Consider the following 23,253-nt stretch of genomic DNA (forward strand, 5'->3'; position numbering starts at 1 on the left):
GCACGCTCTGATAGAATTCGGGTCCCGGGCGAGCGTGTCTCCTCTCTACCACGAAGGGAGGTTGAGTCACGGAACGGGTGCGCGTCGGTGCCTCCGGAACGCGATGGACTGAGATGTGAGGCAGGGTTCCCACGCTGCGGGCGCCGACCTTCGGCAACCTTCGCGTGAGTGCGCTCGCGGAAAGCGCCGGAGACGCGGCCTCCGCGCCTCGGCTCCGCCCGCGGGGACGCTCCGCGCTGCGGCGGGGACGGCGCGGGCGAACCTCTCGAGGCGCGTGGATTCCCGCAGGTGGACACCCAGCGTGAATCTGCTTTTGATCGCGGGAGGATGTAGTTGTGATCTGTTGGAAGCCGTCAGTGAGGACGGGATGTCCCCGCTGGCCTGGAGGACGCGCCAATACAGCTGCAGAGCTTCGATCCGAGCTTTCCACTTACAGCAGCTCACCTTACCTGGTGTGCTTTTCACGGAGTCTAGGCTTTGGGACGTGCTTCATTAACTATTACTTAAACTCCACGGAATCCTATGCTGTCTTGGTCTCGTCCTTCTCCGATGCCCAGCTCCCTTCCCTGTAGTGGGGTTGTATCCCATACTCTCTTATATAGCCACACATACCCACACACACACACATTTTTTTTTTTTTTTGTCGGTCGTAGGGCTTGAGCCCTAGGCCTGGGCACTGTCCCTCAGCTCTTCAGCTCAAGGCGAGCGCTCTACCACTTGAGCTACAGCGCCACTTCCGGTTTTCTGGTGGTTTATTGGAGAAAGGAGTCTCAGGGTCTCTCCTGCCCGGGCTGGCTTTGAACCGCGATCCTCAGATCTCAGCCTCCTGAGTAAGCTAGGATTACAGGCGTGAGTCACCAGCGCCCGGCCACACATACACATTTTAACCGGGATTCTCCCGATCTCAGGGTAAGATCTCTTTATCATGAGTTATCTGTTGTGTGTGTTTTTTGTTGTTATTCATGGGGCTTGAACTCAGGGCCTGAGCGCTATCCTTGAGATCTTTTGCTCAAGGTGAGTGTTCTACCACTTAAAGCCACAGCGCCACTTCCATTTTTCTGGTGGTTAATGGGAGGTTAAAAGTCTTAAGAGGAAGTGGCTCTGTGGCTCAAGTGGTAGAGTGCTTGCCTTGAGCTGAAGAGCTGAGGGACAGTGTGCAGGCCCAGAGTTCAAGCCTCACAACCGACAAAAAAAAAGTCTGAAGACTTTCCTACCCTGGCTGGCTTTGAACATTGATACTCCCTGAGTGGCTAGGATTACAGGTGTGAGCACCAGTGCCTGGCTTCTTTTTAGCATGTTCACAAACCTGTTACAGAGTTGACCCTAGGGTCTTCACCCAATAGCTGTATCATTGTATATTTTAATTTTACCTTCACCTCTTTACACTAAATCCAAAGCAGAATAAGATTATTTAATATCACTAAAGACACCTGTAGATTGTTAGCTTGAAAGTTTGGGTTTTTTTTTTCTTTATGGTGTTGAAACATCAAACATAGGGTGTGAAACATGCTAAGCAGGAAGTACACCCCTCAGCTACACTGTCAAGTCCTGAAAGTGTTTGTTTAGCAGAGAACAACTGGTTTTTTGTTTTTATTTTTTAGGTGCAAGTACTAAGGCTTGAGTTTAGGGCCCGTGTTTTTACTTTGGCCTTTTTGCTCTACTGTTGCTCTACCAATTGACTTAAATTTCTACTTATAGCTTGTAGCTGTTAATTGGAGGTAAGACTCGCTTGGATTTGTCTACCTTTAAACCTCAACTTCTGAGTAGTTTAGGATTATAGGTATGAGCCCACCAGTGCCCAGATAACCACAGGTTTTTGCTGTTTTAGCCATTGTTTCTGAGGGGAAAAAAAGCGCACTAAATTCAGATGAGTCCCTCAACAAATACATGAGATCTTATTAATCTTTTTTTTTTTTGGGGGGGGGGTCCAGTCGTGGGGGTCTGAACTCTGGGCCTGGGCGCTGTCCCTCAGCTCTTCAGCTCAAGGCTAGCGCTCTACCACTTGAGCCACAGCGCTACTTCCGGCTTTTTTCTTTTTGCTTATGTGGTGCTGAGGAATTGAACCCAGGGCCTCATGTATGCAAGGCAAGCGCTCTACCACTGAGCCACCTTCCCAGCCCAATCTTTTTTTTTTTGGTCAGTTATGGGGCTTGAACTCAAGGTCTGGGTGCCTTGAGCCTCTTTGTGCTCAAGTCTAGCACTCTACCACTTGAACCATAGTGTCATTTCTGGTTCTTTTGAGAGGTTAATTGGAGATGAGTCTGTCTCAAGGGGACTTTTCTGCCTGGGTTGCCTTCCAACAGCTAATCTTACTTTTAAAAATGCTTTCTCTCTGGGTTGGGAAGGTGGCTTAGTGGTAGAGTGCTTGCCTAGCATGCATGAATTCAGCCCTTGGTTCCATTCTTCAGTACCACATACACAGAAAAGGCCAGAAGTGGCACTGTGGCTCAAGTGGTAGAACTCTAGCCTTGGGCAAAAGAAACTCAGGGATAGCACTCAGACCCTGAGTTCAAGCTCTGGACTGGCAAAAAAATAAATAAAAATTAAAAAAAAAAATGCTTCCTCTCCACCTGTTGTGACAAAATCTGCCCAGCTTCACTGTGAACGAAAGGCTGCTGTTTCTTTGCCATCAATCCTTTTACAGTGATGCCAAGCACTACCTCAAGAACTGTTCTTTTACTTCCTAGACAGAAATCCGGACTTGAGCTGTAGAGTGGCTCTGTGGTAGAGCACTTGCCTAGCAAGCTGAGGCCCTGAGTTCAAAGAAGCCCTTACTTCCCCTTTCAGTAATTCACTCTTCCTCAGCCTGACCCTCTGACTTCCCCCCTACCTCGTTGTTCTAAAAGGTACTTGCTTGAATGTCACTAGTTCACAATGAAAACCCTGGCTACGTACAGTTTAATACGTACCAATTAAACGTTACTAGTGAAATCAATTCAGTGGTGGTTCACTATTCACAAATCCCTTGCTTTCTCTATTTTATAAGCTGGTAGAAGTATAGTTTTTTGTTGTAATAATCGTATTTAAAATGTCGCAGAAAAAAAGCTCAACTTGAAAACCAAATATATTGCAATGCATTTTAGTTTCCATCATTCATGTATTAAGTAAATATTTAGTGAGTGTTAGCTTTTCCCTCAAGACTATTTTTAGGCATTGGAGATGTAGCAGGGAAAAAGGAATGCAAGCCAGGCACTGCTTGCTCAGGCCTGTAATCCCAGCTGCTCAGGAGGCCAAGATCTGGAGGATTGAAGTTCAGAACCAGCTTTGTTGTCAACTGTGACCAAAGTCAAGCCAAGCTTGGGGCACACATGTATGCACATACATACACACACACACACACACACACACACACACACACACACACACACAGAGAACCACCACCAGCTAAGGAAAAAAATCTGAGACTTCAACTCCTCCTTAACAAGTAAAACAAAACAAAAACAACAAAACACACACACAAAACAGACTAGTGTAACAAAGCCAACAGAGTGGATGATCGTGGCAACTGGTGTTAGAAGTGGTACAAGTCAGGTGCTGGTGACACACTCCAGGAAGCTGAGATACAAGGCTCGAAGCCTGCTTGAGCAGGAAAGTCCATGAGACTCCAATTATAAAAATACACTAAATTAAAAAATCTATAATGTAATTACACAGCTGATGAGTGCTAGGAAGGCATAGCCTTTAACTGGTTTCAGTCTGGAATTCTCTTTCAAGTTAACATTTCAGTGTTTTTGGTTTTTTTTGGTCAGTCATGGGGCTTGAAGTCAGGGTCTGGGTGCTTTGTGTGAGTTTTTCCACTCAGGACTAAGTGCTTGACCACTTTCAGCCAGAGGGCCAATTCCAGTTTTCTGGTGGCTCATTGGAGATAAGGATCTCATGAACTTTCTTGCCCCAGCTGACTGAACTGTGATCCTCCCTTTTGAGTAGCTAGGATCACAGCGGGAGCCACCAGTTCCTGGCATATTTCATTTTCTTTCCATTAGAAATTAGATTCCTATTCCATCCAAGCATCCTTCAGCTCCAGGAGGGTGGTGCTATGGTGGAAGGGAATGTTTCTGCCTCATGCTTTTGTACTGGATGTGTGTGCTAAAGATCCTTTATAATCTTCACTCACCCACGGTGGATAGGAAGATATACCAAGGTGTTTAGGAGCAAGTTCCCTCCTAAAAACTGAAGTCTGTACTTTTTCTTCTTTTTCCAAATGGAAAGACAGTGCTGTGCTGATACACAAATCAATTTGGGGCAAAACATGTTTACAAAGGGTTAAGCAAAAATTAGTATAGCATGTGAATTACATTACATGGAGATTCCTTTGTTAGATGTGGAAGGGAGAGTAAGGAATGGAAGGTAAAAGAAAGGCCCAGAGTATTTTCACTTGTTCTTTCTAGACTTTTTAGTAAGGGAGTTTCCAGAAGGACACTACATATTACAGCATTTAGGGGAAAAAAGGTTTTGTAGTTATTGAGTCTAAGTAGACACTGATTTGTAACTGGGACAGATGAATCGGGAACTGTGTGTACAGTAGTTAGAAGTATCCAGGTAAAAATGGAAGCTAATGTCTTTTTTTAATTGACAAAAATCAACAGAATTTTGTGGCAACAATGTCCTGCCACAACCACTTCTGACATTCAAATGTGAGCTATAAAAAATGATTTCTTCTGGTATTTCCACTTTATATACGTAGGGATTTCTACACTGAAATAGTTTTATTCATATTACGACTACGTACTCAGTTTTTGGAGATAAACACCTTGGTTCAAATTCATGAACCAGTATAGACTAGAGATACACAGTCAAGTAAAGATGCCCTCATGTTCAATCAAGGATGTGCACACATCATTCAGTTTCTTCTCTGAACATCATACTCAAGTACTTTACTAGAGTCACTAGCTCTGGGTTTCCCCCACATGCCTCAATTTGTTTATAGGCTTTAGATTCAAGCTCTCTAAGAGTATTCCGAGTGTATTCAAAAGAACCTACATCCTCAAGATAATGCACACAATATTTTTTAATATCTACGTTTTCTGTTCTCTGGCGCAAGATATTTTGCACCTGGGTACTGTCAGGCCTGGACCAAATAGCGTGAATGGTAGGGAAGGAGAACTTCCCCTCTGTTAGGTCCTCACAGAAACTCTTGTTTTCCGTATATTCTTTGGATGATAGATTAGCATAATCATCTCTGATTTGGAAAAAGAGCCCAAGTGTATTAAGCAGTGGCTTTAAATCTTCTTTATAGTCCGAGAACAACTGCATGAGACCTACTGCTAATCCAAACAGTCCACCTGTCTTCTGCAGGACCATAGCTTTATATTCATCTTCAGTGGGACAAGTATAAGTGTCCCTCCAGTAAATATCAAGGCCTTGTCCTTCATGGAGCTCCAAAAGCTGGCGGGTAAAAATCTTCACTGCATCTGGGTGATCCAGGGTTAAAACTTTCTCCAAGCCAAGGAAATACACATAATTGGCAGAATTGATGACAGATGGAATTCCATAGATGCTGTGTGCCACTGGAAAGCCACGTCGGAGCTTGGAGTTGTCTTCGATATCATCAATGAGTAAACTGGCATTATGTAACATTTCTGTAACTTCAATGATAATCTAAAACGGAAAAAAAAGAATTTCACCTTATTCAACAATTTCACTTTTTTTTGGTTGGCTGTGGGGCTTGAACTTGGGACCTGGGCACTGTCCTTGGGCTCTTTTGCTCAAGGCTAGCGCTCTATCATTTTAAGCCACAGTACCATTTCCAGTTTTTTCCTGGTTCATGGACTTTCCTGACCAGGCTGGTTTTGAATTGTAATCCTACAATTTCAGCCTGTAGCCAGGCTGAAACCAGGGTTATGGGCATAAGCCACCAGTGCCTGGCTTTGATTTCACAATATCCAAAATTTATGCTTAATGATTTATGCTTAACAGATTAAAATGTCTCGGTTGTCTTTAAATTTTCACAACTAATAATTATTTACCAGGCTCAAGATAATATACTGTGCCATGTATGGTAACATACACCCATAATCTCAACTATTTGGAAGGCAGAGATCAGGAGAATAACTAAAAACTTAGTGAGGCCCTCACTCAAAGAAAAGAAAAAAATCCTGGCTACATAGCAAGTAGAGATTGGAGGAAGGGTTTGAGAACAGTCTGGGCAAGATAAAAGCAATACCTCAACCACTGAATTAAGAGCTGGGCACAATGAAGCAAGCCAGCTATTTGGAAAGCATAAATAGGGGATTGTGGTCCAAGTAGGTCAAGCAAAAATCAAGATCCTACTAGAAAAATAGGGCTGAAAACCAGCAGGAATGGCTCATGCCTATAATCCTAGCTACTCCAGAGGCACAGATTTGGGAACTTTGGCTCAAAGCCTGTGTGGGCAAACAATTCCAAGAGTTTTTTGTTGTTTTTGGTTGGTTGTGGGGTTTGGGCGCTGTCCCTGCACTCTTGAGCCATAGCGTCACTTCCGGTTTTCTAGTGGTTTATTGGAGATAAGAGTCTCACAGAGTTTCCTGCCCTGGCTGGCTTTGAACTGTAATAATCAGATCTCAACTTCCTGAGTAGCCAGGATTACAGGCATGAGCCACCGGCGCCCGGCCCAAGAGATTCTTATACAAATAATCACCAAAGAGTCAAGTGACAGTGGCTCATACCTGTAATCATAGTTGGAGATCTGTAAATCCCAGTTCAAAGCGAGCCTGCACAGGAAAGTCAGGAGACTCATCTTCAATTAATCACCAAAAAACAGGAAGTGGAGATGTGGTCCCTAGCTAGAGTTCTAGGGACCAACAGGTCCTAAGTTTAAGCCCTGGTACTGGCATTAAAAAACAAAAGCCAGGCTGGGTGTCATGGCTCGTGCCTGTAATCCTAGCTACTCAGGAGGCTGAGATCTGAGGATCGAGGTTCAAAGCCAGCCCAGGCAGGAAAGTCCATGAGACTCTCCAATGAACTTCTCAGAAAACCGGAAGTGGTGCTGTGGCTCAAGTGGTAGAACCCCCACCTTGAGCTAAAAAGCTGTGCGATTGTGCCCAGGCCGAGTTCAAGCACCACAACCAAAAAAAAAGGTCAGATCTGGAGCTCAAGTAGTAAGGTACAGGCCTTGAATGGGAAAAAAACCAAGTGACAGTACCAGTCCCTAAATTCAAGCCTCAGTATTGGCAAAGAGAAAAATAGAAAAGGGCTGGGACTTGGCTAGTAAGAGGAAGATCTTGAGTTCAAACCTCAGTAATGACAAATAAATAAAATGAATAAAAAGAACTGTCTAATTCGGGCTGGGAAGGTGGCTCAGTGGTAGAGCGCTTGCCTTGCATGCATGAGGCCCTGGGTTCGATTCCTCAGCACCACATAAGCAAAAAGAAAAAAGCCGAAAGTGGCGCTGTGGCTCAAGTAGAGCACTAGCCTTGAGCTGAAGAGCTGAGGACAGCGCCCAGGCCCAGAGTTCAGGCCCCACTACTGGACCCCCCCTCCCCCCCCAAAAAAAAGAATTGTCTAATTACCTGTAATTTGTCTTCTGGGACTTTCAGCCAATGATTAAATGCCTGTGAAAGTTTGGTTCTTACTTGTTTACCTGTAATTAAAAAATAAAACCTGACAATAAAATATTTTAATTACAAGGTATTAAAAAAGTCCTGCAAAACTGTTTTGACTTGACAAATACGCCTTATGAAATCATTATCTACAGCAGATTTCTTTCTACGGCTTGATACACCCAATCCCAAACCCATCTGATATTCACATTCTAGTGTATAGCCTCTTAAAATTAGGACAGGTAAGACAGATTTTAAATCTCAATATCAACACTTTTGGAATGGAATGAGTACTTTTTAAAAACATGGTAGATTAGACCAGTTTGTTTAGGCACAATTAATCAGCACTCTTAGCACTGTTTCAGAAAAATAAAATTTTTCTATGTGTCATTTCTGGGGCTTGGACTCAGGGCACAGCCTGAGCATGGTCCTGAGCTTCTTTTGCCCAAGGCTAGTGCTTTACTAGTTGAGAAACAAAACAGAACCCAGGGCTTTGTACATGCTGGACAAGTATTTTAATCACATGTTCTACAATCCCAGCTATTTATCTTTTTTTTCATATGTATCACTATTTTTATTGTTATTGTATAGGTGATACATAAAGGGGTTACAATTACATAGGTGAGGAAATGAGTACATTTCTTTTTCAACAGTGACACCCCTTCCCTTTCTCCTAGTTTTTCCCTCCCAAACCTTCTTCCCCACAAGTTGTATAGTCCATTTTTCTTTCTTTTCTTTTTTTTCCCCTGGTCTTGGGGGCTTGAACTCAGGACCTGGCCACTGTCCCTGAGCAAATTCTTTTGCTCAAGGCTAGCACTCTACCACTGAAGCCACAGCACCACTTCCCGCCTTTTCTGTGTATGTGGTGCTGAAGAATCAAACTCAGGGTTTTATGCACGCTGAGCAAGCAGTCTACCACTAAGCCACAGTTCATTTTCAACACAGTATCTAGTGAGTATCATGCTGCCATTTGTTCACCCTTTGCTCTACCATTTCTAAATTTACAAACAAGACAAAAGATATATGTATCACTTTAAATAATAGAAAACCTCAAGAATTAGTTGTCTTAACTTTTTTTTTGTTAACATCTGAATAAATGACCTCAGTCTGAAAACTGCCCTGTACTGGTAACAAATGAACAGTTACCTGGTAATTGAAGCAAGTACTTATAGGGCTCTAGGAGAATTCTCTGGGCTGTTTCTTGTGTCTTCTCCATTGCTTTTTAGGTTTCAAAGCTGACCTGTCAAAACAAACATGAGGTTGGAAATGTTGCTCAGCTGGTAAAGTGCCAGCCAATGAGCTAAAGCCTCAGATACCCACTTCAATCTCGGACAAGAAAGAAAAGAACAAACATAAAGATGATCTCATGATCAATCAAAATTATCTTTAGATGTCATAATGGCAAAGAATCTGCATGTTATGAAAAAGTAGATTGATTTATTATTTTTTTTTTGGGTCCAGTTGTGGGGCCTGAACTCTGGGCCTGGACACTGTCCCTCAGCTCTTCAGCTCAAGGCTAGTGCTCTACCACTTGAGCCACAGTGCCACTTTCGGCTTTTTTCTTTTTGCTTATGTGGTGCTGAGGAATCGAACCCAGGGCCTCATGCATGCAAGGCAAGCGCTCTACCACTGAGCCACCTTCCTAGCCCAAAAGTAGACTGATCTAAAATTTTTTTTTTTTTTTGGCATGTGGATGCTGGTACTGGAGCTTGAACTCGGGGGCCTTGCACCGTAGCTCAGTTTTTTTGTCCAAGGCTGGTGGTTCTACCACTTACACCACACTTCCATTTCTAGCCTTTTCCCAGATAGGTGGAAAAGTTAAGATTTGTCTGCCTGGGCTGAATTTGAACTGTGATCCTCATCTGTTTCCTGAGTAGCTAGGATTACAGGTGTGAGCCACTGGTACCTGGCTGAAACCCATCTTTTGAAGCCCAGTCATCATCTGAGTCTGCTATCATCAGTCTCATGGACAAGACTAGGAATTTCAGTACTGTTATTCCTTCTGGTATTAATTTCTCATGGGGCTAGAGGCTTAGCTCAGTTGTTAGAGCACCAGCCAATGAGCAAAAGGGTCAGGTACTAAGTTCAAGTTCCAGTCTTGATAAAAATAATTTCTCTATTTATTACTGCTGGCATTCCATTTTACCAGCACAATTAAAAGCTCAGAAAAGCCCAGACTACACAACCTAGTGAGAATTAGGTATATAATGTTCCTGTTTCTTAGGACAGAAACAATGTAAGGGTAAAACGTAGGAACCACTGTGTTTCTATTATGTACTAGATCCTTCCCCCCCTCCCTCAAATGTCTAGTATGCTTTCAGAAGAAACAACAGAATTTCTCCCTTATCTGTGCACTGCTAGGTAAGGACAAAGGATAGTAAGTAATAACACAGGTGCTTTGCAGCTTCTCTGCAGCCTAAACATCTCATTAGGCAAAGAAACCTTAAAGTACAATGAAAGCTGTGATTCTTCTTGGAAAAACCAAAGTGCACATCTGTGTCTCCTCACAGATATATGCAGGCAACAGTACTATACATGTAACTTCTTGGGTCATGCTGTCCCTTACTCCTAAGTGTCCCTCAGATTTATTTAACCCTTTAATGCCAAAGATTCATTTCATGCAATCATAGGCTAAGACACAAATCCCACTACCTCTTAAGTCAGATTACAATGGATGTAAGGCACGAAGCAGGTAGTTTAGATTACTTTTAGGACTGAAAAACATATGCACACTCATAGGGCCTTTATTTCCTCTTTCTCTGGTCAATAATAAAGCTTGAACTTCAGGCTTAGACTTTTTACCTGACTTCTTCATTCACAGTTGGCACTCCACCACATCTTCACTTTTTTTTTTTTTTTTGGGTCCGGTCATGGGGCCTGAACTCTGGGCCTGGGCACTGTCCCTCAGCTTTTCAGCTCAAGGCTAGTGCTCTACCACTTGAGCCACAGCACCACTTCCGGCTTTTTTCTTTTTGCTTATGTGGTGCTGAGGAATCAAACCCAGGGCCTCATGCATGCAAGGCAAGCGCTCTACCACTGAGCCACCTTCCCAGCCCCAACATCTCCACTTCTTGATGGTAACTGACCAGCAAAGTTGGAGATAGGAGTCTCTCCCATCTGTCAGCCAGTTGGCTTTTAAACTTGAACCTCAGATCTCAACCTTGTGAGTAGTAGAATTACAGGGATGTGGCCTGAGGTAAGGTCTTTATGTGCAGTCAAGACTGGATGCAAACTCAAAATGTAATGTAGCCAAGGCTGATAGAGCTTCTCCAGCTTCCCAAAGTCTGGTATCACAAACATGCCACAATGCCTGATTAAAAAGCCTGTTTTCTGTCATCGGTTCTTGGTGATTATGGCAATAATCCTAGTAAAGTGGAACCCTCACCAAAGGAAGTTATTTCAGCAAAATAAATTCAGAAAGAAACATTCCATATGGAATATATCTACATTTGCATTGACTAGCAAATGATATTAATAATACAAGGGGAAGAAGCTATAAAATACTTGGAAGTAATCCAAATTACAATTTAGGAACTTATTATTTTACTGCCTTAACTTCTGATGTGTTTTAGGGTGTCAAAAGAAGAAAAGAAACTTGGGAGAATTGCACAACAGTTCAAGGCCAGACTGGGAAAAAAGTTAAGAGATTCTATCTCAAGGAATGTGTGTTGTAATCCCTGTTAACACAAGAAGTATAGACTGGAGGACTTGTCGGAGACCATCCTAGCCAAAAAATATCACGTAGAGCACTTGCCTTGCATGCATGAGGCCCTGGGCTCGATTCCTCAGTACCACATAAGCAGAAAAGGCCGGAAGTGGCACTGTGGCTCAAGTGGTAGAGCGCTCGCCTTGAGCTGAAGAGCTGAGCGACAGCGCCCAGGCCCAGAGTTCAGGCCACCAAAAAGAAAACAAATTAGTGTGTCAGTAATGGGCGGCCTCCAAGACACAGCCCGAGATTTGGCGGATGCGGTGACCATAAACGCCATTCCCGAATCCGCACAGACGCCAGGGCGCCGGGGCCGAGTGGCGGGACCGACCACCGCCTCCCGAGTCTTCCAGAGCACGCGCCGGTCCCCGCCCACCCCGGCGGCGGGCAGACACCGCCCCGCGCTGGGGACGGACGACCGCCCTTGGTTCCCCAGACGTAGACAAATCGGGGTCGGGCGAACGAGCGACCGAGCGCCCGAGGCTCTGACAGCCCCACCTAGGAAGCCTCGCGGCCGCGTGCACGCTCAGCGCGGACCGAGGGCCCCGCCGGCCCCGGCTCCCGGGCGTCATCCAGCCCTCCGCAGGAAGCGTCCGGTCACCGTCTCACGGCGGGCCTCACCGTCTCACGCGTCCTCCCCGCTACCGGCCCCACCCCGCCCGCCCGCCGTCCTCACCTCGCCGGCCTCCGACCCCGGGCTTCCATGCTCACCCCGCCGCCCGCACCGCTCCGAGGCGGGGGCCGCCGGGGCCGGGCTCCTTCCCGCCCTCCTCCCGCCGCCGCGAGGGCCGTCGGGGCGCGCAGGGCGCCGCTACTTTCTCAAAGGGACAAAGTCTGACTTCAGAACCACGAGGGAGGCGAGAGTCCCCGGCGGGGCGCGCAGGGGCGCGGCGTCCCGCGGCCCTAACTCCCGTTACGGGCGTCCGGCTCGTCCGCATCGCTCAGCCGTCACCCCCGCTTCCGCCGCACCGGCCCCTGAGCCGGGTCAGCATCCGGGTCCTCTCACTTCTCCCCACCTCTCTTTTTTCTCCCCCCCCCACCAGCCCCACCCCCGCCTTTTCCCATCCGGGTCCCCCTCCGCCGCTGCCGCCGCCGCTCACGGTTCCACGATGATCTCACGACTTCACGTCGCCGGTCCAGGGGTAGCAGCGCCCAGGATCAACCTCCCACTTTATAGTTCAGCCCACGGCTCCTTCCGACGCCTACATGAATCCCACCCCTTACTTCATCACAGCACTCTCCGCCCTCAGCCGCCCGCGACGCCGCATAACTCGGTACTAGAAAATGCGCCATCCCGCTCACACTGCGCAGGCGTCGTCGCCGCCTCCCCCGCTGCCCGGGGCTCCGCCTTCTCGCCCTCCCCTTTCCGATACACGCAGGCGCCGTGGCATGATGGGTGTTGCAGTTCTACTCGGCGAGGACTTGCGCCCCGGCCCGAGGAGATGAACTGCATTACCCAGAAAGCCTTGAGGCGTAACTTTCTGTTTCCATAGAACTGGTGGAAAATGGCGTCCTTGTTTGTATCAGACGAGCCAATAAGATTAGGGCACAGGCGGGCTCTACGGGATCTTAGCCAATCCGAGATCGCCTGAGAGGCCATCCGGGAAAGAGGGAGGGGAGGGGAGAGAACCTAGGGGAGGAGAGAGAGAGAGGGAGGGGGCGCCGAGCTGGAGGGGGAAGCGATGTTTGCCCGTCAGTCGAGTCCGGAGTGAGGAGCTCAGGCGCCGGAGCGGAGGCAGAGTCTCGAGCCGGAGCTTGCTGCCGCCCCGGCCGGCGCCTGGACCTTGGCCCGGAGAGAGCCGCAGAGGGCCTGGTGCCGCGTCCCCCGGAGGGCAGTGCGCCCGGGGCCCGGACCTCCGTCCGGGAGGGATTTTTCGTCGTCCCCCTCCCCCCGCGAGGGAGACCGAGCGGCCGCCAAACAAAGGTACCAGCCGCCGCCGCGGGAGGAGGAGGAGCGGAGCCGCCGCCGCGGCCGCCGCTGGACCCCCGCCCCCGCCCCGTCGCCCCCCCGGTCCGCTGGTGTGGGGGGAGGCAAGCGGGGACGGACGTGCGGCGCTCGGACCTCGCTTCCGCGGAAGGTAGGGCCGCTTTCCGGGGTGCTCGCCGTCCCTTCGAGGGGACCCCTCCGGCCCGGCCGCCGAGCGGGGGACCGAGGGCCGCGGGGCTGTCGCGGCTCCCAGACCCCGGGGAGCCCCGGTCCGCCGCGGCCGCTCGGTCCGCGTCGCGGCCTCGGCCGGGCCCGGGCGGACGGGGGTGGGGGGGGAGGCTCCCCGGCGGTGTCCTCCCCCGGAGTCTCGGACGTCGGCCCTCTGCCCCTCCCCCGAGCCCCCGGCCTCCCCGCCGCGGCCCCCGGGCCTGCCCGTCGGCGGAGCTGCCGCGGGGTGCGCGGCCCGTGGGGGCGGACGGCGGCGCCCCCGGTGAGGCCGCGCCGGACCCCGTGCTGCCTCGCGAGTTTCTTCTGACAGAAATGGCGTCATCGCCGGGGACCGGGAAGCCCGTCGGGTCGCGACAATGGGGCGCAGAGCGGCGGCCGTGCGGGTGGAGGGTGCGCGGGGACGGCGCGGCCCGGGCGGCGCGGCCCGGGCGGCGCGGGCGGCTCCGGGGCTGACGGCCCGACGCGACGTCCTCTGCGCGCTGCGGGCCGGGCCCGGGGCCCCGTCCGCCCCCGACGACGAGGGAGGCCCATGGCGCTGACCCCGTGCCTTTTGTTCCCCTCCAGGTACGGGTGAAGCCGGCGTGAGCGAGAGCTTCGCGGCCGCGGAGTCGCCATGAAGGTAAGGTGGCCCGCGGAGGTCGCGCCTCGGCGGCGGCGGGAGCGGGCTCAGGAGCCCGGCCGCGGCGACCCCGCGCCCCGGGAGTCGCCGTAGAGTCGGGGGGGCGTCGTCCCGCATGCGGCGGCCTCCCGCGGAGGGGGAGCCAGGTAGCGGCGTCCACCGAAGCGCTTTCAAGCGCCACAAGGAAAAGCAGGTCGAGGGACCCGGCCCGGCCTGGCCCGCGCGGTGCGGGGCGTCGGTGGCCGGCCGGGACTAGAGGAAACAGGGCGGGGGCGGTGGACGGTACCGTGAAGTTGCGGTAGAAACCGTTCTGATGGTCGCCAAAAGGCCCGTCTTAGTTGCCACGATCTTAAGGGAATTTTTACGGTCTCGACGCACTGGAGAGATGCGAGGTCACCGTGGTTCCCCGGGTGTGCGGGCAGGGTGGTGCGGTTCCGTTCCCCCGCATCGGCCCGCGGGGTCGGCTCCTGACCTCGGCGCCGCTGCATTGTGTGGGTGTGGGGAAGCCCAGGGCCGGCCGCCTCCGAGCTGGCGGTGCCTGGAGGCCCGAGCCCGGCCAGAGCTCGCGAGCGGAAGACATGGCAGCAGTGCAGTACAGGTGGTTGTTTTTCACTCGGGGAGTCAGTCAGTGAACGCCGGCTTGCTTGCTAACACCCCGGGACTGAAAGGCCAGGCTCGAGGGCTGCCATGCTCCTGTTTATCTTGCCGAAAGTTAGACTGTAACGTGGTTTTTTGTTCTTTTATCCATTATGAATTCAGAAGTGGTTGAAAAGAGCGTGCTCACATCTATGGAAAAGCAGCAAGCACACCATTAGAATGTAAATGTCACTTGTCTTTGACAGTTACTTAAAACCATGTTTTTAAAAGTATTTTTTTCTCTTCAGACTCCGTACTTTTATAGTGCAGTAGTTAAAGACTCATTTGTAACGTTTGCTTCCGTGGAAGAAAGGAAAAGCTGAGGCCGCCTCCCCATTTAATATAGTATGTACAAAATACTCGAATCCGCAGTGTGCAAGGTGCTTTTCTTTTTGAGTTAGAAGTGCTGGAGACTGCTTGAAGTTTATATCTGTGTGTGACTTTCTATCTGGCTTTCTTCTAAGTGAAAACACACAATATTGGTTTCAGATAGGAATCCTTTTTCTTAGTCACAAATGCTACCAGATACTCCTGCCCGCAGCTTAAAGCAGTGAAGTGAGTTTATTAGAAAAAGTTTTACATCCGCCTTGCTGTTAAAGGTTGGGTTCAGTGATACACAAGTTCAGAAGCTAAGTAAATATATGGAATAAATAATTTCACCCAGTTCACATTGTAATGCCTGGCACATCTTGGATTCTCTTTAAATGTTTGGCTGAAAGGGAGGTAGTAAGTTTAAAGGTATCTTAGATTTTTTTTTCTGTTTTAAAAACTTGTCTGTTTCAAAAATGAAAGTCAGTTGGAAACTTTAACCTTAAAAGTTTCGTGGTATTAGGCAAATTTTGGTATCATCTTAGATCTACTAACTTTAAGTACTTACAATTTCTGTTCTTACTGTCCTAAAAAAAAAAAAATCTTGTGGGGTGCTGATTGCTGGTGCCTGTGATCCTAGCTACACAGTTTGAAACCAGCCTGAGTAGAAAGTCCTTGACAAGACTCTTTATCTCCAATTAACCAACAAAAAGCCAGAAGTGGAGATACAGATCAACTGGTAGAGCAATATGAGTGGGAAAAGCTAAGTTAGAGGCAGAGGCCTTGAGTTCAAGTGCAAGCAGTAGATAGTTCTCATATTTAGTTATATTAATAAAAGGAATTTGTTGAAACATTCCCATCTTTATGAAGAATTTTCTGTTGCTGTTAAATATAGCAAGGCTTAGGGAATCTATTAGTACTAAAAACCCTCCTTGTTTCTTTTCCTTTTTCTTTTTTTTTGCTGGTCATGGGGCCTGAACTCTGGTCTGGGCGCTGTCCCTCAGCTCTTCAGCTCAAGGCTAGTGCTCTACCACTGGAGCCACAGCGCCACTTCCGGCTTTTTCTGTTTATGTGGTGCTGAGGAATCGAACCCAGGGCCTCATGCTTGCAAGGCATGCACTCTACCACTGAGCTACCTTCCCAGCCCACTTCCTTTTTCTTTTTTATGCCAGTCCTAGGGCTTGCACTCAGAGCCTGATGCTGTCTTCTCAGGACTGGGCTCTCCCCACACCTCCACAACACACCTCATTTCCAGATTTTTTATGCTTAATTGGAGATAAGAGTCTCACAGACTTTCCTTCCGTGACTGGCTTAGAACCCTGATCCTAATATCTCAACCTTCTGAGTAGCTAGGATTACAGACAAGCCATCCACACCTTGACTTCCTTATTTCTTGCGTCTTAATTTTTATGGGGTGCAAGTTAGGAATTTGCTCATGATTTTTATTTCTCTTTGTTAAACATTGAATTCAAAATGTGTTTAGCTGAGTGTGATGGTGCATACCTACAATCTGAAGGAAGACTCAGGAGGTTGAAGCAGGAGATCATAAGTTTGAGACCAGGTTGAACTGCATAGAAAGAAAGACTCTGTCTGAAAACAACAACATAAAGGGAATGTAGTAGTGATTATATTGGTCTTAAATTTTCTTTTTTGTGTGTTCTCTATTATAATGAGCTACAGAAAAATTTATGTCATTTAATCTGATTGAGCAAATTTTAACTTTGAAGCAAGCATTTAAGTTTGAATTGTATGTCCAATTAGTTACAAAAACACTTAAAAACTTTTTGTTAGGTGACGGGTATTGAGGTAATTGAAAGTTAGAATATGTCATAATACTTTTGGTTTTGTTGCCTTACAGTCTCCAAGTAAAGTGTGTGCTATTTTGTTTCCACAGCACTTTTCCTTTGCACAACCTTTATGTTTATTTCAGTATAGCTCCATGTTGACTAGTTCTTTATGTTGTGATAGTATGTTTTTGAGAAATGTGACTTGCCACACAAAAGTAATCTGTGTGTTATTGTAGATCATAATGTTGGTGTTCTGTTGGATTTATTTTTCATATTTTTGGTAAAGCTTTCAACAGTAGTGATGATACATTATCTGGAAATGGTTGTCTAAGATTTACGTTAGATTTCTCTGCCTTAGTTTTCTAACCAAAATTTGTTCTGCTGTTATATTTTGTACGTTATTAACAGTACTCAACATGTTGCAGCAAATACTTGAATAAAATGGGCCGAGCCTAGATGTAGGAATGTTTAGGACATGTGGAATTTTGTTGCTTGTTCTTGGAATTTGGGTAGACAGGCTTTTTAAAAATGCACTGCTGGGTGCTGGTGGCTCACACCTGTTATCTCATAGCCATTCAGGAGGCTGAGATCTGAGGATTACAGTTTGAAGCCAGACAGTGCAGAAAAGACTCAATGGGATTCTTTATCTCCAATTAACCACCCAAATTGGAAGTGGCACTGTAGCTAAAGAGGTAGAGTGATAGCCTTGAGCACAAAGAGGTTCAGGGACAGAGCCCAGGCCAAAAATAAACAAACGTGTGTGTGTGTGTGTGTGTGTGTGTGTGTGTGTGTGTGTGTGTGTGTGTGTGTGTGTGTGTGTGTGTGTGTGTGTGTGTGTGTGTGTGTGTGTGTGTGTGTGTGTGTGTGTGTGTGTGTGTGTGTTGCTGTAAAAGTATCAGATTGAATTAGAAATACTGCCTTTTCTTCCTCTTTGTGGTACTGGGACTTGCACGTAATGCCACCTGCTTGCTAAGTAGGTGCTTTATCACTTCAAGCCCTTTTTGCTTTAATTTTCAGATAGAGTCTCTCTTGTTGCCTTGGACTGCTGTTCTCCTACCTATGATGTAGCTAGATTCACAGACTTACTTGGGATCACAGGCACACATCATCATGCCTGGCTTAAGTTGAGGTTGTGGGAGAGTCTTGTCGTCTTGTCATCTTGTCATTGTGGCTCAAGCTGTAATCCTAGCTCTTTGGGATTCTTTTTTTTTTTTTTCTTTGATGGTCCAGGGCTTGAACTCAGGCCTTGGACACTGTCCCTGAGTCTGTTTGTGCTCAAGGCTAGTGCTCTATCACTTGAACCACAACACTACTTCTGGCCTTTTCTGAGTACTTTATTAGAGATAAGAATCTCATGGACTTTTCTGGCTAGGCTCATGGACTTTTCTGGCTAGGCTAGCTTTCAACCCCAATCCTCAGATCTCAGCTTCCTGAATAGCTAGGATTACAGGCATGAGTCACCTGTGCCATGATGCTACTTGGGATTCTTATGCCAGACCAAATACTGGGGTTTGAATTTAGGATCCCATGCTTGCTATGCAAGTTAATGACCACTTGAACCACCTTCAGTCTAGCCTTATAAATACCTTTTTGATTAATGCCTTGAGTGTGCATACATATTCTTCCCTCCCTCCCTCCTTTCCTTCCTTCCTTCTTTCCTACCACCCCGTTTTTTGTTGTTGTTATAGGATTTGTTTTTTAGGGTTTTTTTTGGGAGGGGGTCCGGTCGTGGGTCCTGAACTCTGGGCCTGGCCGCTGTCCCTCAGCTCTTCAGCTCAAGGCTAACGCTCTACCACTTGAGCCACAGCGCCACTTCCGGCTTTTTTCTTTTTGCTTATGTGGTGCTGAGGAATCGAACCCAGGGCCTCATGCATGCAAGGCAAGCGCTCTACCACTGAGCCACCTTCCCAGCCCTTGTTATAGGATTTGAACTCAGGGTCTGGGTGCTGTCTCTGAACTCTTGCTTAAGGCCAGCAGTTTACCACTTCAGCACCACTTCCAGTTTTCTGGTGGTTGGAGATAAGAGTCTCATGGACTTTCCTGTCCATGCTGGCTTTGAACTGTGATCTTCAGACCTCCTGAGTAGCTAGGATTACCGGTGTGAGGCACCAGCACACCCGGCTTTTTGCTCCCTTTTTGTTTTACAATTCTTTCACAAATCCTTAAGTTTTTAACAACTTCTGTATGTCAGCCAATGTGGAATGAAGGTGAATAAACTATCTGACATGTTCTAAGGAGCTCATAATTTAACTTAAGACAGGAAAAAAAAAGGAGAACTTACTATATATTATAAGCATGGGAGGAAAGAAGAGAACATCTAAATCAAAGAACCATGAAAAGTTTTCTGGTGGAGAGGATATCTATGCTAGGCAAAGAAAGGAAGGAAAATGTTTCAGTTACAGGGGGAATAATGAATTCAACAGTAAAGAACAAACAAGACGCAAGAAACAGAAGTTTGTTGTGGTTAATGTTAAGATGTGTGTTTGGGGTTGGAATAGAAGGGCAGTATGATAGACTAAGGCAGAATGGAGGAGTTGAAAATAACTACCACCACCTACACATACCTTTTTTTGTGGTGCTAGATATCAGACTCAGTGCCTCATAAATGCCAGGCAAACAATTCTACCACTGATCTACAGCTACTCAGAAGATTAAGATCTGAAGATCATGGTTCAAAACCAGCCTAGGCAGGAAAGTCTGTGAGACTGATCTCTAGTTAACCACTCACATGGCAGAGTGCCAGCCTTGAATGGAAAAGCTCAGAGTCAGTGCTCAGGCCCTGGTTTTAAGCCCTGGACTGGCACATGTGCGTGCCCTGTGCCCACATGCTATGTGTGCTTCCCCTTCCCCCCACAAACACAGACAGTACATGGAACTACTGAAAGGTGGGGGAGGGAGTTTGTGCCTGTTCTGGGGTTTGGACTTAAGACCTTGGTGGTGTGTGTGAGCTTTTTTACTTAAGACTTTTGCTTTCCCACTTAAGCCACAGCTCTACATTCTGCTTTTTTGGTGGCTAATTGGAGATGAAAAGTCTCATGGTCTTTTGTACCTGGGCTAGCTTTGAGCCACAGCCCTCAGATCTCAGCCTCTTGAGTAGCTAGGATTACAAGTGTGAGCCACCAGTGCCTGGCCTGTTGAAGGTTTCTAAGATGGGCAAAGATGTTGGATTGCTTTTGTGGAAACATCATTTTGGTACTATTGAAATGAAAACACCAAAAGAGACATCTGAATAGAATATCAAGAGATTCCAGGTCTAAGATAATACTGAACAATGTAACAGGAGGGGGAGAAGGACCAGATGAGACATTCTAGAAGTAGAATTCAAGACATAGTAACTCACTTTAGGATAGGAGAAAAGGAAGACAGAACTTTCCATCTTAGGGAGTTAAATGTCATGGTAGTAAAGCTGAACGGGATTTTGGAGTGTGCAGGAGGTCCATATCCAAGTAGACTTCCTAATTAAGATAGGGGATTAAGGCAGCAGATAGGAGGAAGTCAGAAACTTGGATTATCTGATGAGGATGATAGCTACATAGTTCATATGTTGAGAATATGTTGAGGTGGTTTAAAAACCATATATGGCAAAATGTATTTTATGTGGTCTTTTTGATGAATAGGTAGTTTTGTAAAAACACTGTTTTCTGTCCAAGTTGTGAATTCTTTGCTTATTGTGATTTTAAAAAAATGTGCAGATGAGAACATAATTAATGAAGAATGTACATTCCATTGTTGGGTAGGTTGTGTACCTTCTTTGTGGTGAACATGGTTCTATGTACTGAGGATGCAGCTATGAACAGAATTCTTAACCTCCTGGAGTTTTTGTTCTGTCTGAGTCCATGTAAACAAAGAAAAGTAGACTAAGGATAAGTGGGATGGAAAGAAATGAAACAGTCTGAATAGGAAGTTAAAGTGATGGAGAATGTTACTTTTGGTTAGGTGGTAACCTATTTGAGTAGGTGAGCTTTAGGATATGAAACAAGTGATAATAGGTAACTAATTCAGTTTAATGGAGAAATTGCATTCCAAGTAAAAGAAATGCAAAGGACTTGAGAAAATGTTTGGCTGGTTTGAGCTTTGTGTATTTGAGGACCAGGAAGAAGGCCATGATGGTTGGAGTGATGAGAAATGAGAGAACGTCACAAGGTCCTGTAAAGTGCAGTGCCTCGTGCACCATTACAAGAACTTTGAATAAAGACTGAATGTGTTGGCTATAGTTTGATGGTGCCCATTAACAGTTTCATGTGTTAGAAACTTGGTCTCTATTGTGGTGATGTTAGGAGATGGTAGGAACTTCTAAGGAGATACGGCACCTAATAAAGAAATCTTCGGAGAAGTTACCCTCAAAAAGATAAAGGTACTTCTCCTAGGACTCTGAATTAGTCACAAAAAGAGCAAAAAATTCATGCCTATAATCCTAGGTACTCAGGAGGCTGAAATCTGAGAATCATGGTTCAGAGCAAGCTCGGACAGACAGATTCTCAAGATTCTTAACCTCTGCTTAGCAGACAGCCAGAGGAGAAGACATAGCTCAAGTTGTAAAGCACCAGCCCTTAGCAGAAAAAGGTAAACCAAGTGGGAGGCCCTAGGTTCAAATCCCTGTAAAAGGAGAGGGTGGGGTTACGGACCCTTGGACTGCTAGTCTGGGGCTTTCAGCCTCCAAAACTGTGAGTTAAGTAGTCTTTTTTTTTTTTTTTTGGTGCTAGTTTGGAGGCTTGAACCCCAAGTCTAGATAGATGCTGTCTTTAAGCTTTTTGGGGGCTCAGGTCTAGCATTCTGCCACTTGAGCCACAACTTTACTTTTGGCTTTCTGGTGATTAGAGATGGGAGTCTCATGGATTTCCCTGCCTGAGATGGCGTAGATTATTTTATAGGTGTGTACACTGGCACCTAGTCCTCTTTTAAGTTACCCAGCCTAAGATGTTTTTATTATAGTAAAGAAAAATGTATGGATAAAGGAAGCCTTCAGATGTTCTTAAGCAGGAGAGTGAAGTGATCTTCATAATTTTCAGAACAGAAAGATAATTGTGTAGAAGTGGATATGTGGAGATCAGTCATCCTGTTCTGGGGGAGATGGTGGTGGACCAGGTAGGAGAATTGATAGTATCAGGGATAATGGAGGTGATTGAATTTGAATGGAGTAGATGTAAGGTGGAAATTATACTTGCTACTAATTACAGATGAATACTCTTAGAGACCTTACTTAAACTCTCTTCTGTGATTGTTAGATGGAATTCCTGGAACTGAGTACAACCAAGATGGCATTGCCAATGTCTACATTCCCCTATTAGTGAGCAGTGAGTGCTCAGCCAAGAAGTTTACTCAGTTTCTTGTTTTGTTTTTGAATTTAAAGAGATGTAATTTATATAGCATAAGTTCACCTTTTAAGTCACACATTAATTACTTTTTAAAAGTATTTTTACAAGGTCATGTATCCATCACTGTTACCTAACTCCAGAATGTTTCATTCTCCCAAGGAAAACTATTTACAGTTGTTCTCTTTTCTGCCTTCCTCTAGCCTCCTTTGGCATCCACTAATCTACTGTTCCTATTTGTGCTTCCCATGTAGCTGGGAAGAAAGTATGTACCACCATGCCCAGTTACTGGCTGAGATGGAGGTCTTGTGAATTTTGTGTGGGCTGACCTTGAAGTGCAGTCCTCCTGATCTCTGCCTTCCAAAATAACCAGGGTTACTTACAGGTGTGTGAGCTGCTAGTGCCCCATTAAAAAAAATATTAATTTGTTTTTGCCAGTCCTGGGGCTTGAACTCAGGGCCTGAGCACTGTCTCTGAGCCTCTCTGTGCTCAAGGCTAGTGCTCTACCACTTGAGCCACAGCTCCACTTCTGGCTTTCTCTGTGGTACTGAAAAATCAGAGGCAGGGCTTATGCACTCTACCACTAAGCCACATTCCCAGCCACACACACACACACCTTTTTTTTTAAGTAATAAGATTAGATATTTATTTTAAGGATATCACAGATGTGGGCTGGAGCCATAACTTAACTGGCAGAGTGCCTGGCCTAGTACATTGGAGGCCCTGGGTTTAAACCCCAGTGGGGGAGCAAGGGGACAGGATGACACACAAATGCAGACTTTTAAATATTTTTCTCTAGTCCCTATCTACCACCCAGTATCTCTGACCCTGTGACTATTTTCCTTTTCCCAGTTTGTGATACATGTAGCAGGCTATTACTAGGTTAACGTTATTACTGACCAAAGAACTCTAAAAAGGAAACCTTTGGCAAAACCACTTGTTCTTCCCATCTTTTGTACCCTTCTTCAAACTTGACCCTGGCCTCCTGTTGGCCTGCACTTCAGTGCAGGGTCTTTGAAGACAACTTTTGTCTAAGGGGATGTGCTTAGAGTGCGTTTGTGTGTATGAGATGATTTTCACAGAAAACTTCATCCTTTACCTCTTCTTGCCCATGGCAGCTGTCACTGAGAGGATAATGGTCAGTCTCTACCGCCAACATACGGCTGTAGGGGTGATCGCAGGTGCCACTGTTAGTACTTTTCTTCATGAAGC

At 46.5% G+C, this 23,253-nt stretch overlaps 2 protein-coding genes across 13 annotated transcripts in view; one reads left to right on the plus strand and one right to left on the minus strand.

Annotated features, from left to right (window-relative positions):
- Positions 1-4,546: 4,546 nt before the first annotated feature.
- Ggps1 (geranylgeranyl diphosphate synthase 1) lies at positions 4,547-12,642 on the minus strand. Of its 5 annotated transcripts, none has more exons than XM_069998109.1 (4): positions 12,526-12,642; positions 8,664-8,757; positions 7,488-7,558; positions 4,547-5,598 (listed from the first exon to the last, which is right to left on the minus strand). In XM_069998109.1, exons 2-4 carry the CDS (start codon positions 8,731-8,733, stop codon positions 4,837-4,839), a joined length of 903 nt encoding a protein of 300 aa, XP_069854210.1. In that variant the 5' UTR covers positions 8,734-8,757; positions 12,526-12,642; the 3' UTR covers positions 4,547-4,836. The 5 variants fall into 5 exon arrangements, with proteins under 5 accessions (XP_069854210.1, XP_069854206.1, XP_069854208.1 ...); XM_069998105.1 differs by having other exon boundaries at positions 12,448-12,532; XM_069998107.1 differs by lacking the exon at positions 12,526-12,642 and adding an exon at positions 12,324-12,441.
- A 250-nt stretch (positions 12,643-12,892) lies between these two features.
- The window catches only part of Arid4b (AT-rich interaction domain 4B), a 117,928-nt gene continuing 107,567 nt past the window's right edge, over positions 12,893-23,253 (plus strand). For 7 of the 8 annotated variants that reach the window (XR_011367243.1, XM_069998089.1, XM_069998086.1 and 4 more), the window contains exons 1-2: positions 12,893-13,301; positions 13,943-13,997. Coding sequence is in view for 7 of the 8 variants with exons in the window: in XM_069998089.1 (XP_069854190.1) it covers positions 13,992-13,997 (6 nt within the window). In the remaining variant the exon portion in view is untranslated. The remainder of the gene's footprint in view (positions 13,302-13,942; positions 13,998-23,253) is intronic. The other variant, XM_069998087.1, reaches the window with a different exon arrangement.

The sequence above is a fragment of the Dipodomys merriami genome, unplaced genomic scaffold (assembly GCF_024711535.1).
Source record: "Dipodomys merriami isolate MVZ:Mamm:240054 unplaced genomic scaffold, mDipMer1.0.p SCAF_51, whole genome shotgun sequence".
NCBI classification, from domain to species: Eukaryota; Metazoa; Chordata; class Mammalia; order Rodentia; family Heteromyidae; genus Dipodomys; species Dipodomys merriami.

Coding starts and splice junctions, on each gene's coding strand:
- Ggps1 (XM_069998109.1), bottom strand. CDS start 8,733: ATGGAGAAGACACAAGAAACAGCCCAGAGAATTCTCCTAGAGCCCTAT. Junction 7,559..8,663: donor GTACTTGCTTCAATTACCAG/GTAACTGTTCAT, acceptor TTTTAATTACAG/GTAAACAAGTAAGAACCAAA. Junction 5,599..7,487: donor TCCCAGAAGACAAATTACAG/GTAATTAGACAA, acceptor TTTCCGTTTTAG/ATTATCATTGAAGTTACAGA.